The sequence below is a fragment of the Diadema antillarum genome, unplaced genomic scaffold (genome assembly GCF_040938485.1).
Source record: "Diadema antillarum isolate AM-2024a unplaced genomic scaffold, OU_Dant_1.0 seq00000368_RagTag, whole genome shotgun sequence".
Classification (NCBI taxonomy): domain Eukaryota; kingdom Metazoa; phylum Echinodermata; class Echinoidea; order Diadematoida; family Diadematidae; genus Diadema; species Diadema antillarum.
The window spans coordinates 295065-315828 of NW_027271369.1; the positions used below are offsets into that span (position 1 = coordinate 295065).

The 20764-nt window shown below is 37.8% G+C and overlaps 1 protein-coding gene across 1 annotated transcript in view; it reads right to left on the reverse strand.

The window, feature by feature from the left end:
- The window catches only part of LOC139731315 (E3 ubiquitin-protein ligase UBR4-like), a 93461-nt gene extending 75627 nt beyond the window's left edge, over positions 1-17834 (reverse strand). The window contains exons 1-13 of the mRNA XM_071642204.1: positions 17707-17834; positions 13790-13887; positions 13018-13121; positions 12088-12214; positions 11162-11331; positions 6080-6288; positions 5069-5342; positions 3845-3904; positions 3096-3364; positions 2477-2576; positions 1920-2060; positions 954-1074; positions 4-197 (exon numbers count right to left, since the gene is read on the reverse strand). Coding sequence (XP_071498305.1) covers positions 4-197; positions 954-1074; positions 1920-2060; positions 2477-2576; positions 3096-3364; positions 3845-3904; positions 5069-5342; positions 6080-6288; positions 11162-11331; positions 12088-12214; positions 13018-13121; positions 13790-13887; positions 17707-17828 — 1989 coding nt within the window. The 5' untranslated portion in view covers positions 17829-17834. The remainder of the gene's footprint in view (positions 1-3; positions 198-953; positions 1075-1919; positions 2061-2476; positions 2577-3095; positions 3365-3844; positions 3905-5068; positions 5343-6079; positions 6289-11161; positions 11332-12087; positions 12215-13017; positions 13122-13789; positions 13888-17706) is intronic.
- Between the last annotated feature and the right edge of the window lie 2930 nt (positions 17835-20764).

Sequence of the window (20764 nt, forward strand, 5' to 3'; positions counted from 1 at the left end):
TACCTCAGTAGCCTCCTCTTTCTCTCCCACATCATCAGAGAGAGATGTTTTAGCCCCTTCCTGCTTCTCGCCTTCCTTCTTCTCCTCCGCCGGTCTCGGAGGCGGGGGTGGGGCAGTCGGAGTGGAGTCCTTGGACTCAGGCTCTGAGGTGAGGGATTCTTCAAACCATGGGCCCAGTATTGGTTCACTATCATCATCTACATTTGAACATTACAACAGAGAGCACAAGTGTTAAACAACGTATCTCTGCCAGGACATGCACAAATACATGGTCATTGATGATCCACAGATTATGTCAAATGAGGCTATCTTCCTCATTCGAAGTTTATCCAATACCCAAAATCCAATATTCATTGAGAAAATCATCGCAAGACATTTACCATGGTTAAACTTTGTTATACATATTACACTCTCAGCAGATGACTTGAATAAACATAGAAAGACTTCCTACATGAATCCACAGTTGTTGCATTTGGCTATTAAGGCATCATTGAAGCCCTGTATGTAGATCTTTGAGAGTACCTAATCATAAATTTTTCTTACATTTCATTACAAGTAGTTGTCTTTCTCATATCATACATTATTGGTCACAAAGAAGCTTAATATCTTTTACAATGGGAAACACATCACATGATAAAGTCACAGCATCATTCAAATGGTAATTGCAATACATGTCTTGGAAATGAACATCTCAAACAATCACTGAAAACATATATCAACTTCAGCTAATATTCTGTTACCTAGAAAAGATACATGTTGTCTAATACATGAAATATCAGTTGTTCAAAGGTAACTTTCAAACTAAAGCTGCCATCTTACAAGCTAACCCCATACCCTGTAGGGGTGAAGCTGTGAATTCATCAGAACCTTGTCAACTATTTTTGTGGCCACTCAGCCTTACGAGTTCATAGTAACTTCAGTGGCGTAGACAACCCCAACACCGCTAGGCATACCTTCAGAAGACTCCTCATAGCTACCAGTCTCCCCAGCAAAGCACTCATGGAGGGAGTGGGAGTCACTCTCCTCATCTCCATCATCCTCCATCTCACTCTTAAGGCGAATCAGGGCACACGCCTACCCATGGAGGGGGAAGGTAATGATAACAGCACTCGGTGAATGACTGCACAGTGACAGCTACAACATTGGTCTCCTACTATATCATACATGATGCACTTAATACAGTCAGGATCATTTGTTATGCCATGATGACAGAATTGTTTCTTCACAGACTTCATCTCCCAGTAATGGTAAGACATTCACATAACGATAATATTGCAAAGACAGAAATATTTGCAATTTTAACATAATTTTCAGAAATTTTGCACTATTTTGGCAAGTGCAAACTTTGAAACCTGAAAATATCTTCATGAATTTCCAGGCACATTTTAAATGGATTAAAATGTGCACTGATCAACTAAGTGTGTGTGTATGCTAGTAGCTTTAGTGGATGCCTTTCAATCAAGTGGATCGCTTGTGTGTATACTGTAATCAAATATGTGTACTTGTGAATGTGTGTCATTGTGTAATGCGCAATTGTCTACAGAGAGTTAGGGCATGCTGCGCGCATGTTGGAATGCATGTTGTACAGTGAAGTACAATCTGTAGTACATCAATATTCATGTATGGAAATATCAAATCAAATTGGTTTTATTTGTGAATTAGTAGAAAACATATGAATGAGCAATTGTGCAGCACAAATTAAAGAACACATGAATATGTATTTGAGCTCCCCAATGTAAAAATTTCATCGCACAAAAATAATATTGTTTACATAAGCTCCACACTGACAGCCATTTTTGGAATGTTTAATGTTGCATCACACACAAGTTATTTGAAAGTGACCAAACTATCAAGGCACTCATTAGAAAACTCAGTGTAACTGTCTATATTGTCTTTGAAAGAAATGACAGGCACAATACCTTTCTGTAGGACACTGTGAAGAGGTTGACAAGAATGCCAGTCAGTGGGTATGCATCAAGGATGGTCTTCACCCTCTGAGTGGCTGTGAATGGGGGCAGGATCTCCAGTTTGGCCTGGGCTACTCTTCCAATATTGCTCTCCTGAAAGTTAGATGCAGAAAATGATTACTACAATTAAATATGAGAACTGATTAGGTCATGAGTGTGAATCACTTCCAACAAAACTCATACAACAAATAATGAATTCCCAAGTTCATCCAAATGCCAGCCACACCACTTGATCATACTCGGAGGTGAGAGGCACATTTAGGAGAAATGTAATATTTTATCATCACACCATGATAAACCTAAATTTAGTTGCTTAGATAGTCAACAGAAATGAATCATTACTGCAAGAGAATAAAGAGCAAAAAAAAAAAAAAAAATCAAAATCCCAACAGTAGGACATCTGACTCTACGATGTATGTACGGTGTATAATGTCACACAAGCTTGAGTCTACTTAAAAACATAGTAAAAGGCATTTCAAAAGGGCAGGCTTGTGTGTAGCCAAGTCTACCTGTGCGAGACGTTCAATGTGGAGATCCTCCAGCAGCTGTGTGAGAGCCTTCAGGACAAAGTTGGAGAGAGCCACTGTCAGACTGCTGAATCCCAGTGATCTGTGGAGAATGTTCATTAAAATATATTGCATGTGATATTTTCTGATACTCATTTAAGAACTTTGTAGATTGTTTTTTACCCTGTTAGTATGATGTATGGCTAAACAAGACAATATGGAAAGAAAATTATGTTCAATCAGGGAAAGTTAAATCAGGAAAATACATCATCATGGCAAAACGAAATTACTAGACAGCAAGATCTGTCATACCCATACACTTCACAGAAATATCAATGTTGCTATCAAAGTCACTAAATGAATCATGATAACTACCATGTGTGTAACATCTCATTACAATGTAAATGATATATCATGATTTTGTCAGCAGATATAAATCTACATAGGTCTTTCATCTAAAAACAAGTAAAACAAAGAGGTTCAATTTGACAGACAAAAGAAATCAAATAACAATTACTCATGCACATGGAAGCTGGCAGGCGCATCAAAATGCAAATGTAGATCATTCCCAGAATTTTAACAAAAAACAGACACTGAAAAAAAGCTCCATGTATTTTCTCACCCTCTGGCAGAGCTTGGTCTGCTCCCAACGGTAGGAGCCCCACTCTCCCTTGATTCACTCTTGGTTCGACTCGCTGAGGGGGACCTTCCCCCCTCCAGGTTCTTGGATGAAGTGTAGGGCGTGGCAGCGGGGATTGGGATTGGGCTGGAGCTCTCTCTCTTCTCCTCCTTCTCTTTCCCCTTCTCCACGGCAACCGAAGAGATGGTCAGGATGTGCTCCAGTCCTCCCAGGGTGCACCAAGCACCCATCATGTACAGATTTTGAAGGTTCTGTGACACAGAGAATTTTGTGACTACATTATATATGGACTTACAACTTGTACTGCACAGTCAGAATCACACATCCAATCACCAGTAAAGTCAACACACTGACAACATGAGTAAGAGAATGTGAAAGTCACCAGAATTGACTGATTGACTGATTTACTCTTTTTTTTATTGTAATTACACAATGTGATGACTTCCCATTTGAGTTTAAAACTCCTGCAATGAATTCATGCTATGAGATGCAACAGAAATTCAATAAGCAAAGAAAGAATAAATTGTAAAAATGTACGACATTGCCACTTTTCACTTGCAATATGGGCAATACATTTTAATCACACACAACTATAATGAGTGTGCTCTCCTACAGAGAGACAAAGCAAATAGCAGATTTGAGATTAATACTGAGGTACTAGGGCAAATATTTCACACAATGTGGGTATAACACTAATACAAAAGCTGCACTCTTCAGAATTCCAAACTTACATGTCCACTGGCTCTTGTAGAAGATCTGATGTTGGCGATCAGTTTCTCAAAGAGGGATAGCTGACAGCAAAAACAAACAATATCAATGTCATTGTTATACTCAAGTAAACCAGGTAATGAGTGAATCAGAAATACATTACAGTGTATGTAAAGTAAATTTGTGATAAATCATCAATAAATCTGGACAAGTATTGACAGTAATTTAGCTATGTCATGATCGTAGTGTCACTGCGTTTCTTTCTGGAAAGAGTTTTCTGGAAAGAGTTATCACTGATTATCAGTGATGCACTTCACACACATTGTTAAGTACTATGACATATCACTCTCAAATCACTGATAAATCTCAACAGAGTCTCTGATATTGTGTAAATATGAAGTTTAGGGGAAAAAATTACAAATGAATATTCAATGCTTCCAAAAAAGTGAAAATCTCTGAATGATCAGACTTGCCATACTTAATGTTACCCTAACACAATTATATTAGAATAAAGCTCTCAGTACACATTTATTAGCATATTTGTCAGTATATTAGTGACAATACAATTCTAAAATGTGTTATATGTTAAAGAGGTTTTTTTTTATCGATTAAAGGGGAAGGCTAGTAACTGATCAGTGGGAATCAGTGGAAATGCTGGGAGATGATTGTTCCAATCCTTATGGGATTCATTCAAGAGTTCATTGTATATCTATTGTTGTGTGAAAATAATTTGCTTCAGAACGGTCTCATATTCAAGTAATGTGCAGATTAATGTTCCGTCACTGACCAGGGACGCTAACGTGGAAGCATTAAACTGCACATTACTTGAATATGAGACCATTCTGAAGCAAATCATTTTCACACAACAATAGATATATAATGAACTCTTGAATGAATCCAATAAGGATTGGAACAATCATCTCCCAGCATTTCCACTGATTCCCACTGATCAGTTACTAGCCTTCCCCTTTAAGCATAATTATGCAGCTCAGTAACAAATGCAAAAATATTCCCAAAATTGCACCAAAATGTTTTTAATCTAGCATACCATGTACCCATTTTTGAAGTTGGAGAGATGTTATGTAACAAGCATCCAATCAAAGATGAAAGCATTGGGGCAGGTGTCAAACTCTGGACCTTCCATTATAAGTTAGTCTAGTGCCTCATCCCTCAGATCAGAGCATTTCCTCTCTATTCACACATCCCCACTCAAAGGCATTCACGTCATGTCAGGTAACTCCACTCACCCCTTTTAGTACCACAGAGCTGAAGATGGTTTCCATCTCTTCCTCCTTCACACCAGGGATGCTCCCCACCCCAGAGGTGGAGCAGGACCGGGAGTGGCCGCCACTGCTACCGGTGCTCATGATGGTGTTCGCCACAGCAGCACTGATGGAGGCATAGAGGCAGCTCATGATCACCGTGGCAACCTTCTCCAGGTGGGTGGAGGTCATTGGTTCAAGGGTTGGCAGGTCGAGGGCTCGGTTGACAATGGTCATGTCATTCAGCAGTGATGGAAAGCTACAAATATACGGACAATGACAGAGTTTGTGACTGTAGGACTGTGGTTCTTTTCTGTATGTATGCACAGCCACTTAGCAATGTTTCAAAAAGAGTTTAATGAAAAAAAAAAAGAGAGAGCAAATAATTTAGTAACTTTGCATATCACTTAGGAACTACTCCTGACTCTTTTTAAATTTTGACAATAAGACCATGCAAGAAGTTAGCATTTTTTTTTTTTGATGCACTCACAACAAAGTCAATTGCCTGTCAATTTTTCATAAGAATCCTCGGGGAAAAAAAGGAAGGTGTAGTAAAGACAAAGCTATGTTATCTCAAATTATGCAGTCAAGATTCATGAACGATAGAAGTTTCACAGTTTTCTAGATATGAAAATAGGATTCTTGTTTTGTAATCCAAGATGTCAAACAAGTACTCTTTCAAGGAAATAAACAGTTTTTTTCAACATTCTTCAGCAGAAATCTCACACATGTTTGCACTCTTCTTGCTACAGGGTCGGCAATTATGTATGAGTGCCTGACAGCTTTCACAGGTTCATAACCTATTTTATCAAAACTTCGTCCCTGCAGTGGTTGCCTTTCTTTCCATTATGAGATAGCTTTTCATAACTGAAGGAGAATCGAGTCTGTAGAATAAAAAAATAGCAAACTTAAAAAAAAGGGGGGGGGGGGGGATTGAGGATTGACAACTTCATCAGGCTATGGTGTTGACAGGTGTCATCTGGGAGAGTGTCATACCTTCCCTTGATACTGCTGACATCACTGAAAGTATTGGGCAGCACAAAGCCCTGCCCCATTGCAGCCTCCTTGTAGTTGTTGATGTAACGTTGCAGGTAAGGCAGGTTCAGACACACATCAAGGAGAATGTCTGCCCCATGTAAGGTGTGTAGGTTGTCAATGTTGCGTGAGGCAAAGTACGATCGACCACCATCCTTGTCCACTGATATCTTTATTTGTATCAGTCAAGTACAGAAGACAGAAGGAGAGTGAGAAAAGCTGATACAGATGATACTTTTTAGAAGCAAAAGGTGTTACACTGACATTTTTTTTTGCATTTTAAGACACATTTATCTGCACTTTAAACCGATATTAACTGGGGGGTCAAATTGACCCCCCCCCCTCGACATTTCGCGCTATGATTCCGCAACGCGCAAAGATTTTGCCGCGTCGTTTCATTTATTTTTTCATTGAAGTCTCCCGTATATTTTGAGACCAAATTTGCAATGTCCAGGTACACTGTTCTGAAGTTACATAATGTTTTGCATATGCATGTCAACCCGAAAACAGCTCAAATTCATGATATTGTGTGCAAATCCAATGCAAATTGTGTTTTTTTGTTAAATTGATAAAAATTAGTTTATTTCAACTTTTAATCATAGAAATTAATCAATTCTAATGTAGACGAGATATGAAAACTCGTCACACTGAGGACGAGTTAGGTGATACGCTTGGGGTCATCAGATGTCGGTCATCTGTGATCGACAAAGAAAAGAATGTGATATAGGCACCTTGAAGTTATATTGAACCTGCATGCGAAACCATTTCTCTAACCACTCGGGCACAGGACATCCATGTATAGATATAACAGGGGAAGACTCAATGACCACTCAACAAACGTGGCCGCGTGAACATGTATTGCATTGCTCGATGGAAATGCGGCCTTGTAACGATTAATGTCGCTAGGCCATTTCTGGCAACTCGGGAAAAATACGTCCCGCAGACATACAACCTATAATCGGCTGGTTTTGATACCTTGCCTTTAATCACAATTTTCAGTGTGATGACGTCATCAAAGTACAAAACAATGACATGGACTTGAAAGACAATTGTTCAAAGTACAACACCTTCGTCGTCGTCATTACATACTATGATCGGTTTGAAAAACCCAGCCTGCAGAATTTTGCAGCAGTCTAAACAATGTGGTCTCCAACACAAAACAGAGTGATTGTGTGTGTGGGTGTGTGGCTGTGTATAGGTGCGTTTATATACGAACGTGATTTCTACATGGACGAATGTGTAATACACCATTGAAGAAAAAAGTAAAATAGAGTATTTCGTTTCGTGCTCTTATGGGGTTTGAACCCGCACGTGTGCAACCTTACGTCTCTGAGACGTCGCCTTTAACCTCTCAGTCATACGTCTCGATGAGAAAATATGAGGAACGTATATGTGAAAGATGACTCAGGAATCGTTTCGTCCACCTTCCATTCTCATTTTCAGTTTTATGCTGCAAAATTCTCAACCTGGTGAGAAGATCAAAAAAAATAATAAAATGTATGATTACTGCAGCTTATTGTCTCAGCTACAACATACTTAAGTTTCAGAGGAAATGAAGCAAAATCAAGTGCGGTAAAGGTGCTCGAGCGTTATCGAGTCAATGCATGGTTAAAAAACAAAAATGCCCTCACATAAACATAACGTATAATCTTCGCTGATTTCGGTATCTTGCCTTTAATCACAACTTCTAGCATGATGACGTCACCAGATTAGAAAACATCGCTATGGACTTGGAATATAATTGTTCAATGTATAACATATTCATCGTACGCTGTCAGTTTGCTATTACCATGATAATCAATCACTTGTTGTTGTTGTTGTTTTAGATTGTGGAGCTCTCTGCCGGGTGGGCAATTTGCTCCAAAAAATATAATTATTCAGATATGCCTGAAATTTAATTATAAAAACCTAATATACTTTAAATTATTTACAAAAAAACCAAATTACATTTATTTTTATATTTACAATGATATATATACATCGGAAGGAAGGGGACAGGGTTCCGGAAATGATGTCATCTGCCTACTCCTGCATTGAGAGAAATGCAGGGTTACGCCGTTCCCGTCGGCAAAGCAGGTATAGGACCCGCCCGCCGACGCCGGTGATGTCTTGGCCTTTCCCGGGGTCAGACGCCTCTAGTTGTCTTATCGGCCTAAGTGTTAATTATTATTAGCCTAGTAGACAGAGACATCGTGGAAGAGAAGTGTTGATAGAAGAATAGCGGAAAGGGTGAAGACAGAACGAGAAGACAGACAATCAATCACTTGAACATGAGGCAGCTATTAGTACCTGTATGAAATTATTATAGGAACGGTTATCAAATTCCCCTAAAATTTCCTTATAATTGCTTTATTTTTACACACAGTTAAGCTATCCCTTTAAACTCGTCACAGTTTAATTAGAATCATTAACATCATACATTAGTACCATATTCAGTTCCATAGCTGATCACGTTTGCTAATTAATTAAGATTAATTGTCTAGAATGTGTCATATGGCCAACCTGTATACACACGTATACACACACACAATGCTAAATGTATGTATCAAACCTCTGTAACACAACTTTGAACTAACTGTAGGAATTATCGCTGCACTTATCATCCATACTTTTTATCACTATCTGAAGCTCCACAAAAACCACTAATTGACAAATAATCATCAATACAGAAGACTGACTTAAAGGAACAATTCAAATACCTTTTTTTACAATGTATAGCTTGTTACATGTATAAAATCAGCACAAAGTAACCACAACTACATTGCGTTACTGAATTGATATGAACAAATTTCATTTTGTTACAATATACCATGATCAGTTTGAAAAGCCCAGCCTGCAAAATTTTGCAGCAGTCGAAGCAATGCAGTCTCCAACGTAAAACAAAGGGATACTGTGTGAATGTGTGCGCGAAGGTGTGTTTACATGCGAACGTGATTTCTACATGGACGAAGGTGTAGTACTCCATTGAAGAAAAAAAGTAAAAAAAATATATATTATTTTCTTTCGTGCTCTTGTGAGGTTCGAACCCGTACGTGTGCAACCTCACGTTTTTGTGACGACGCCTCTAACCACTCGGCCATACGTCTCGACGAGAAAATTAGAGGAACGTAAACTTATGTACGTGAAAGATGAATCAGGAATCGTTTCGTCCGCATTCCATTCTCATTTTCAGTTTTAAATTGCAAAATTGTCAACCTGATGAGGAGATTTCAAAGAATAAAATGCATGATTACTGCAGCTTATTGTCACAGCTACAACATACTTAAGTTTCAGAGGAAATGAAGCAAAATCAGCTGAGATAAAGGTGCTTAAACATTGTCAAGTCAATGCATGGTTTTTAAAAAAATCACCTCCCATAGACATAACACGTAAACTTGTCCGATTTTGCGTCTTTACCTTTAATCACAATCTAAAGTATGATAACGTCATCAAATTTCAAAACCATGACATGGACTTGAAAGGCAAATGTTCAAAGTACAACATATCTAAATTTGGGATAATATTGAGCTTAAACAACAGAGATACGAGCAAATGAATGTCAGAAACAGTACCTTAAAAAAATTAATTCCACTTTTTTGATTTCAGATGATGATATGATGACGTCATAATGTATTTATGGAGATATTGATACTTGAAACGTTATTTCCAATTCATATGTTTTTGTAATATGCAATAAAAACACAGGGGAACCAGACATTTTAAAGAGCTATGGCGAAATAAACAAAGACATGTTTTTCGCTATATTTGCACATAGACGCGCACACGAAATTTCAACTTTGACGCCAACGCATTCCTTTGTTATAGGTCAAAATTGATCGGAAATCAATGGATATTGTTACTTAATGTATCAGGAATCCAAATCTGTCAAAAAATGTGCATTTTCATTTTGCTTATGCGCACTACGCGCGAAAATGTGCGGACGGACGCGAACGCGCGAAACGCTTAAAATTGTCTGAAACTTCGAGATTTCCCATTGGTAAGTTATTTTGAGCCTTTTAAAAGTTTGACGCGCGCGTACGCGCGCGTAATAATGTCCTAGGTAATTAGCATTAAAATGTAAGACAGAGCGTGACCTGAACTTAATGTCCACCGAAAATGATACAGAAATGACCTTTAGTTATGAAGTTATGATCGATCATGTAACATGGTCCGAAAATCACAAAATGGCGCCTAGATGACGTCATAGATATGTTACTGTCATGAAAACCTTATTGTGGCTAGATATTGTCATGAGATATGTTCCCTGAAAATGTCATGTTATTCCGTAATGTCATTCTTGAGATATTGATGACACAAAATTGTCCAGAAAGAAAGAAGAATAAAAAGAAATAAAGAGAGATTTTGACAATCACAATAGGTGATACGCTGATAGCGTATCACCTAATAAGCTTGGAAAAGTCCCTGCAACAAATTTTGGCAAAAAAACAATAGAAAACAAAAGGTCGAAAAAAAGAAAATACATAAGACATTAACAAAACAATAAAAAACAAAAGAAATTGATTTTGATTGTGCTATTTTTTAACAATAAAATTATTTGATATGTCTTGAGGTATTCTGACACAAAAATTTAGCAATCCTTCAGCCTTTTTAATGGAGTTACAGGTGAAACTAAGATTTCATGCATAAATTTGCATAATTAATTTACTAAAAATATATAGTCAATATTTTTCTATTGTATGACCATGTAATCTTGTAGATGACATCCAGCTCTATGTTCAGGCAAAATTTTGCAGCGATCGCGCGTTCAGCGGCACAGATCTGAAGGGGGGGGGGGGGTCAAATTGATAAAAACTTGGTCTCAAATAGCCCAGTTAAAATAGGGTTAACACAAATTTTGTTTTAGTGCTGCCATCTATTCTTACTGATCAATAATGAGGATAATAAGGAAAAAATAAAAACACCAGTATTTAACAAACTTTGATATAAATAGTAACACTGATATGACATTGAGAACAGAATTAGAACCCACATTACTATGAGTGGGGGGAAAACATCCCAATTTTCTGAAATTGTAATGATACGTTGAGTGAAGAGTGCTCTCACCAAGCTCTGTGGTTCATTGGAGATGGTACTCTTGTTTGAGGCTGATGCAGTGGTGGAAGGGCCAAGGAGTGATGAGGGAGTGGTATCCTTGAAGGTTGACATCAGCTGCTTCACAAAGTCTGCCCGTGACATTGTCTGGGTCTCCTTCACCTTAATCAATGATGTCTCCTCTGCAATTTGTAACAAATACACACATTAAGTTCTCAAAACCCATCATGATGTCATTACAGACTTTGGCTGTCTAGGATGCATTTTGTATAAATAAATAAGGTGTACAGTCTTGACACCTTTCATATTCAATGCCTCTTGTCAATGCACTCACTTCAACCTGTCTAACCACTTTCTGTTTGCCATGCATGTCTGCCACTTATTTCTTCAATTAGTTTTATTTGATTTCATTTGATATTGCTGGCACAAAATGCATTTCAATAACTGCATGTCTCTCTGATCAGCTTTGCCAGAACTTTCACAAACACAGACTGGTATAATTCCAGACCATTCTTTCCCTCATCTATTTTATGCCATGTGACATCACTTTAAAAATCAAGAGTTGCTTCAAAGAGTGGCTCTTGTCTTTAATAAAATATCTAATTAAAAAGCAGATCCCAACCTTCAATGCCAAGTTTGACCTACTGTATGAATATTTCTCTTCAGCTCATCTGTCCCTCATGATCATTGTAAGTGTTGAGTTTTATACAAATTTGCAATGGAAGAAATTGTACAATCAAACACACAACCTGAAAGTGCGATGCCTCTAATACATTTGGGGCAGAAGCATAAGAATGCTTTACAGCGAAGAAATTGGCAAGAAGAATGCAAGTACCTTTTCCTTAAGAGAACAAAACATGCATTTATGCATAAAAACAACAGAAATAAAAGAGGAAGACATGGGGAATGCATCATTCATGAATCACCTGCTTTCTTACCTGGGGCTTGCTTGGTGGATGGAGGCATCTGAGCAGTCTTCAGCATGGCAGTCAGGGTCACAACATTGGACCTCTGAAGCTGCCCCACTCCAGTACACAGGCCTTCAATCAGGGACATCAGGTTTCTCTGTGATGGAAATAATCACAACTTACCTCTTTATCTCATCATATCTCTTAGTTTCTTTGACGAATAAATACACAAATACATGCAATTTGCATTCTAACAATTCCTTGGTTTACAAGACAGTACACTTGTAATGAACATTTCACTTTGAGTAACATGAATACTGTTGTACCACTCTACTAAGAAAGTACAGTGAACCTGCTCTCAGTAAACCAAAGCTTCTCAAACGGGTGCAGCTAGACGTGCACACACAATGTTACAGTGAGATTTATGAGAGTGGTGACATAGGATATTCTTTCCCCAAAAGAGAGAATAATTGCACTGATTCAATTTACTGGCCACACATTCCAATATCAAATAATTATTGCTATTTCTGACGACAGCCACTGTAGACATGATATCACGCACGCTTGTGGCAAAGAGTCTGCCTTTCTGTGGCAAGAGTTCGCACACTTAGCAAGAAATGGCTAGCCATGCATCCAGTAAACTTACCATGTGTAGGTAATAACTGGATGCATTGTTGAAACAAATGTGGGTTGGGTTGTTTTTGTTTGTTTTTTGTTTGTTTGTTGTTGTTGTTGTTTTTTGGGGGGCAATAATTGGTCCACTGTGCTATAAAATAGATGAATGATGCTCATGTCTTTTCATGCATCAGTAGGAAAAGTGTACATGTAAAGACTATGAAATCTTGCCTAAACCCATTTGGCCACATCTTGTGGGTTCAAACAATTCCATAGTTACCTTATGCACATACTTCCTACTGATGTACTTTGACCTGCGCATCATTTGTATAATGAGGTACATACCTGAGAGACAGAGCATGCTTCCTTGTACCTCAGCATGCGCCGTAGACAGAAGTCCATCAGAACGTGGCATGCCAGCACAACTCCACTCATCACCGACTTGGACACTACACAAATTAAGAACACAAATGTTTGGTATTCATATCCCATCCAGGATTTTGAGAGAATACAAATGTACACGCTGTACGGTAACTGGTAATCTACATATTTGTACTGAAAATGAGAATTCGACTTTAAATATCTGCAGAAATAAACATACTATTAGCTTGGAGAGTGGGAATTGATAATAAATAGCAAATCTTTGGGGTGTATGTATTCAGCAATGATTATTGGTATGAGACATTCATATCACACAACAGATTTGATAAAAGTATGTGTAGAGTATATCTCACAGCAGTTCACTCTCCATAAGATCATATTGAGCTTTGTTTTTCATGGTAATATTCTCACATTAAACATTCTTATTAAAGATATCAGTCCCATGATGCTGAAAACCATGATACTGTAATTCACTTGCATTTTTTCTGTGGTTTGATTGAAATTAAAAAAGGTGACAGTGTACAGATAAAGAAACGTGTAAATGAAAACCAAAGTATTCAAAACAATTTTCATGTAAACATATGTGACTTCACAAGTGACCTTGTAAAATATTACACCAGGTTTTTTTTTTCCTTGCTCTTCGGTCACAAAGAAAAAAAGGACATTACATAGCATTTCACACCAATAATTACACATTGTTTTGGCTCAATACCACATTGATCAATTGTGTACTTACACAAAGATGAGTGATCTGCAATGTAGTGTGCAGACAGAGCCACAAAACAGGAGTAGAAGTTTTCATATTTGTCTTCATGCTTCAGAATGTCGGCTTTGCTGCAGATTGTCGGGAAACCACACAAAGAAACAATACCAAACATTTGTCTTGGATCCATCGAACTTTGAAATGAGATGAGCAAACTCTTACTACCTGAAGTGAGTTGATGATTGAACTGAATTCAATCAATTTGTTTTACACGGAGAAAGCAATAAACATTCGTTAGGAAGCAACCATAAGACATACGGCTTTGAGGTGCCTCTGAAGGACTAGGCAATGAGAACATAGTGTCTTGCAAAGGGGCACAACTGTTGCAGGACATCAAAGAGCAACCTCATGATTGAGAGTCCCTGGTCTTATCCACTAAGCCACAACAAAAAATTGTCATGCTCAATATCAACTAGAAATGTCGCTATGGCGACTGTTATGCCTCCGCCATAATGCATGATTCTCCTAATAGGTCTAGATAGTACATGTGGACAATGTGTGATTACATTTTCACAAAACTGGCAAAATATTGAAATGACAAGTTTGTCACAAATGTGTTGAATGTTCACCTTCCTTGACCTTGGTTTAATTGGATGAATAGGAGAGCATGTATTTGGGGATTTAAGGACTTTGACCCATTCATACATTTATGCATTGAGTAATTTTCATGGTACCGGTATGGAGAAAAAGTGCAATTTCTGTACTGAATAGTAAATTGTTACCATGTTCATCTGGCCTTTGACCCTAAAATTCATAAGATAATCACTTTCAGGTAGAACATGCATAGATATGCAGTAAGTTTCACGATAAATTGAGCCACTTCCGAGATATGGAGGAAAAAGTTAGTTCAGCACTTTCACTTGATCTTTGACCTTTTGACCTTTGAGGCAATAAAAAAGAACAAGAAAAACAACTCTCCAGAGAATTTCTATTAGGTTACACATGCATACACCAAGTGTAAAAAAAAAATACTAATCCTGCTGGCATTGCATGAACATGAGGGAAATAGTAAAATTTTGAAGTGTTGCACTTGACCTTGACCCCTGACCTTTGACCCCATGAACCCTACATTCTCTAGATAATCACTGCCAGTCAGTACATGTATATATACTATGTTCCATGAAGATACCTTGAACAATTTTCCAATTTACAGATAAAAAAAGAAGTTTTAATACTTTTACTCGACCTTTTGACCTTTGACCTTTGACCTCATGACCCAAACTTTCACCAGAGAATCTAAATTGGGTAATACATGCATACACTAAGTTTCAAGAAAACATCTTCAGGCATTGCATAGATATGGTGGAAATAGTGAAATTTTATGTATTTGACCTTGACCTTTTGACCTTGAGCACGTGCACCCAAAAGTTGATAGGCACAACTTCACCCCCTAATACACATACATGCCAAGTTTCATTAGGATACCTCAACAGCTTTTGATAGTTACCTTGTCCACAAAATTCATTACGGATGGACGGAAGGACGGACGGACGGACGGAAGGACGGACGGACGGACGGACGGACGGACGGACAACCCGAAAACATAATGCCTCCGGCACCACTTCGTGGCGGAGGCATAAAAACAGATTAATTTTCATTCTACACAGACTATGCTGTTATGGCAGACAGCTGGGCAAAGAATGGTGACATTTTGGCTATAGCAGGTTACTGCATTATCTCCTTAGATAGAATATAATATGAATCCCTGCCCTGGTTGCTCAGAAGTGTTTTTCTTCCTTTTTTTTTTTCAACATATGATTTGAAAGCATGCTTTCAAAGTAACAAAGTGTGCCATTTTCCAGGGATGGCAACCTTGCAATCTGCATTTCCTGATTAACATTTTGAGGATGATACACATTGTACAGTGGGAGACTGTAGCTTATAATTACTACAGTATTGTATTACCCAGTAGTGCTCCACAGAACAAAAGTCATCAGTTATGCAGTAAAGTTGTATAAGATGAGGTTTGCGAACAAGTATAAAGATCTACAGTGAATCCTTTCTGGTGAGAATTGTTAGATTATCAATATCATACGGCAGCACGCCTACTGATGACTAAAAATGCAGGCATGAAGTCTAGGTTTAAGCTGTAAGTGTATTTGAGCAGTGGATCCAAGGCAGGAAAGAATTTTGACATGCTGAGATCAATGTTTGACAGACTGGGTGAAAACTAGCACACATTGCCTTGCAGCATCTCAAGCAATATATTGTAGTAAAATATAATATATGATTATGTATCCCCTTGCGCGGGTGCGCGTACGTGCCCGTATAGACGACACGGATGAACGACCCCGAGGTGTCAAGGGACGCCCGGACGGATCTACTAAGCAGACCGACTGACACTGAGACCAAGAGACGACCCCCCATCACAGACCGCTGACCGCCAACTCGCCACCCGGGCTGCTAACTACAAACCCAGACAAGAGGTGAGTAGGCAATAACGGCCATTTCACAACAAATATTTCCAAAATGCTTATATAGTTAATACTGTAAAACCAGAAATGTTCATGAGAATGAAATTTCCACAAATTTCATGATGTGCCAATATTCGTGAAATTAAATATACATGCAAAAGTTCTTGTCTACACTCTTTGTACTGAATGCCAGTGGTAATTCCTGAATATTTTATGGCATGAAAAAGGCTGCTAGCTCCAATTCACACAAATTTCATGCCACCAATATACTGCTGGTTTAAAATAGATTACAGTTCCGACACCAAGGTTCGACCTCCTGTGCCAGGGTTAAGGCCAGGGTTTGACCGTGCGCAAAAGCACATAGGTTTCTACATGTAGCAGGCGGTCAAATTTTGGACGATGTTGTGGTCAATTATGGGCAGCTCACGTTGTATCTATGTTGCCACTGTTTGATGATGGAGTACATCTACATTTTTCAATTCAATTGTATCTGGATAGGTACTCAGGAGATTTGCCATCAAACATTTGTAAGAAGAATTTATATTTTAAGAATATAATTTATATAATTTATATTCTTTCTGGTCAGTTTATTCTGTCTTTATTTGTTACAAACTCAAAAAGCTGCATCACTTCGGTGATCCCTCGCATTTATCCCCAAGTTGAATTATCCTTCGGGTTTATGCCAGGTTCAAGTGTGTGCGTGTGTGTCACACACAAACACACTGCTATAGCTTCTGACCACCCGAGCATTGAGAATTAAGGGTTTCTGGGACGAACACTGCACTAGGGCTTTCTATAGCTCAGTCGGTAGAGCACCGGTCTAGCAATCCGGAGGTCTCGGGTTCGAATCCCGATGGAATCCCATTTTCTTTGCTCACTTTTCCACTAATAATTTGTAAGAAGACTTACACTTGACTTACTATACAGAAATGAAAAGCTTTCAGTACCATATGGTGCCACATATATTGGCAATACAACTGGCATAGGGTTAAAACCCCATGAAAGATCACAGATGAGTTGACTCTTCATAGTTATCTTACAAATTGTACCACCAGGAAGTGGGACATTTCAGTCGAGTCACTCTTTGCTGAATTCATTTTCAAAGACAAAGTCTTAAAATGGAATTCATTTGACTGTAATTTTCAACAATGAATACGATAATAATTAACTTCAAAAAAAGTTAAGATGGACTATGAAGCTGATGTGTAAATTATCAGTTCCCACTACGTGCTATTGGGCAACGGTCGACCGGAATTGTGACTATTCACCTCTGTGTAATTCATGAGACATGACACCACAAGCTGCTAGCTTGCGACTTATCCCAGCCCAGGCTGCAGTGTACTAGTGTAGTGTCGCGCCTATGGGTCTCGCGTGTAAATAAGGTTGGGTCGATTTGTCAGCAGTTTAATCGTAGTGGTCTTTACTTCCACTTAGTCTAATATCGACAATATTTTACATTGTAAACTTTCCACATACCTTTCGAGAATGGCATCTACGAGATGTGGAACATCTGAACTCTTGAAGGTGGTGGTGGAGGCTGAAATCAGTATTTTTTGGACCGATCCCCAGTCCACTCCTCCTCCAGATGTTGCAGCCATGATTATCTTTTCAGTGTCTGCTACCCTCTATAGTTGACAACTAGCTCGTCTGTCATCGCACATAAAATTCCGTATTTGGCAGACAGAATGACTACAGTTATTTATTTGTGTTTTTTTTTTTTCTTTTTTAATCAAAGGGGGGGGGGGGGAGGGGAAGGGGAAGGAGGGTGTGATCATCTTTCGTTTTTTTTATTCTTTTATTTAATTTTTTTCTTGTTAGTTGCAATGGATACTGTGATTGCAGTTATTACTTCAGATGAAATAAAAATGATGAAAAAACATTTGATGTGGAACTTTGCAAGTTCACTTTTCTTCGTAAAGCAGAAAGTACATGCATTATTCTACTGTATTCATGTATCAACACAACGTTGCATTACATAGGGAAGCTTGAAGAAATAAATATGTATTTTCGTTGCATGGAGAGATGTATTATGTCCAGTGAAAGTTGGAGTAAAATAAGTTAACTTAGTCCCTTTGAAAGTTATGAATTTTTGTATTTTGGTGAATATTATGTGTTGCCCCCTCTAGACTGAAGCTCTATGACAATTTGTGATATGTTGATACATTGTGGTAGAATTATGACATTTTGATTGAAAACATGCAAAATTACATGAGAAACAATATGTCTGGGATGCTAAAGGCACACAGAACATACATGTAGGCCCTACATTGTAACTCCTTTAGAACGTATGGCTAATAGCATCATCCTTCAATACGATGCCTGATTAGTGACGAGTGAAGAGAATGTATAGGCATCTGCTATTTCAAACGAGTACAATGAAATGTATTCTATATACATTTTGACCTAAAAAGATATGCATGATACTGTATTCTGTCTACACGATAAGGAGTTTTAAGCAAAGACTTCAAATGTTTATTATATCATTATGTTATCATCAATTTACATTTAATTCATAATTTTGTATTTTTCATGACAAGGAAAGGAAACTGTTGTAACAGTTTTGAGGAGACAATGTGTCTTATTCTGATTAGATCAAATCTTTTTGCACTGCTGTAGTTTATTTACCGGTTCTAGTGTTTTGAATGAGAATAGTGGGCTGCTTGAAAAAATGATAAAATTAGTCATTTAGCTCGTACTGTATATTTTTGCACAAGAATTGGTCATGAAAAATCACTTTCATTCTTGGTGAGTACAGTAAATGCAGAAATTCCTGCTGATTATGGCTATCAATTATATTAGGTTTACCCTCCTAAAATATTGACATTGTATATAAACATGGTTTCAACAGGGTTGAAAGAGTTGAATCTTCCCATGAATTGTTTTACCAAACTGAACCACGGTAATTATTCATTTTACCAAAAAGAATTTTGTTGTTGTTGTTACTTAATGAAAAAAAAAAGTGAGACCCTATATTCTGAGATAATTTGCCCCAGCCAATACTAGTAAAGAAAACAAATTTGAGCAGTATTATGCAGTAAGCCTATATACAGTATAATTATCATCTCTGTATAAGAACTTCATGATCATAGTGTCTCCACAAGGTAGCTCATAAAATTCACTGTCTCCAAAAGGCCAGGGCTCATGAAAGCTGTGCCACGTGGGAGCTCAAATAACAAATATTTATTATGAAATGGTCTCTATATATGAAAGCTCATAAACTAAACAAATTATTTTGGGGTTTGGGGGTTTGGGTTTTGGGTTTGGGTTTTGGGGTTCTGAACTGATCTGGATTAAGGGTCATGGGGTAAAAGGTCATGGAACTCATTATATATAAAAACAGAAAAAATGTGTAGCGATGGAGGCATCCTTTCTTTTGTGTTTTTTTTAATGATGTAATGCATATTATATTGTAATGTATTGTGTGTATTTCTAAGTATATTGCATATATTGTACAAATATTTTTTCTATCTCTTTCTTATTCCTTTTACGTGTGTTTCAATGTTTGTACATTTTAATGATTGTACAACTTGTATGTTGTTTTTTTGTGTTTTTTTTTTGTTGGTAATACTGTATATGGTCGGACCCCTGTGAAAAATAGCTCTTAGCTGACCAGGGCTATCCGTCCCATGAGTGGAGAATAAATAAATAAATAAAATAAATAAATAAAAATCTTCAGAGCAGAGCTAAATATAAGCAGATGACATTGGAGCTCATTTAAAAACTCCACCTCATCAAACATAATCATGGTATCACCTCACACATGTGCAAAACCACACACATTTATGACACATACACACATGCAGATTGCAAAAAAGAGATTTGTGGTGGGGAAAAGAATAAAGTTTGGATACCCATCACCAGGCCTGCCCATCACTGACAAGATAAGACTACTGCAACTAGTGACTGAACTAGTCTGGGTCAAGACTGGTCTGGGTAACACTGAAGAATAACTGAATTTCATTTTGATTTTCCCTCTAATATAATGCACATAGAAAATCAGGTTAGCTGTACCCAAAGAGAGAAAGATCGACCTAGAATCAGACAATAGGGATATAAAGTTTAACATGATTTTTAAGAAATGGTGATACCAGTCTTAAACGCATTTTGTGAATTTAGATGAAGCAGTGATGACAGTTTGCATCTCACAACTCACTCTGCCACTTTTCCTTCAAAAAGACTTCATTGTCATTAAAGGACAAATTCACCTTCATAGACATGTGGGTTGAGTGAATGCAGCAATATTAGTAGAGCACACTAGTGAGAGTTTGAGCAAAATCGGACAATCCGTTAAAAAGTTATGAATTTTTGAAGTTTCTGCTCAGTCACGGCTGGATGAGAAGACTACTATAGCTTGTGATGTCACATGAGTATAGCTTGTGATGTCACATGAGTACAACGATATAAAGAAAGAATAAAGAAAATTCAACATATTTCCATTTTTTTCGCATAACAAAAGAACACTCGACTTCTCTCTTTCAGAAGGCAGGGGGAATGATATTACCCTTAACATACGTCAATAGCAAGTCGAAAAAAT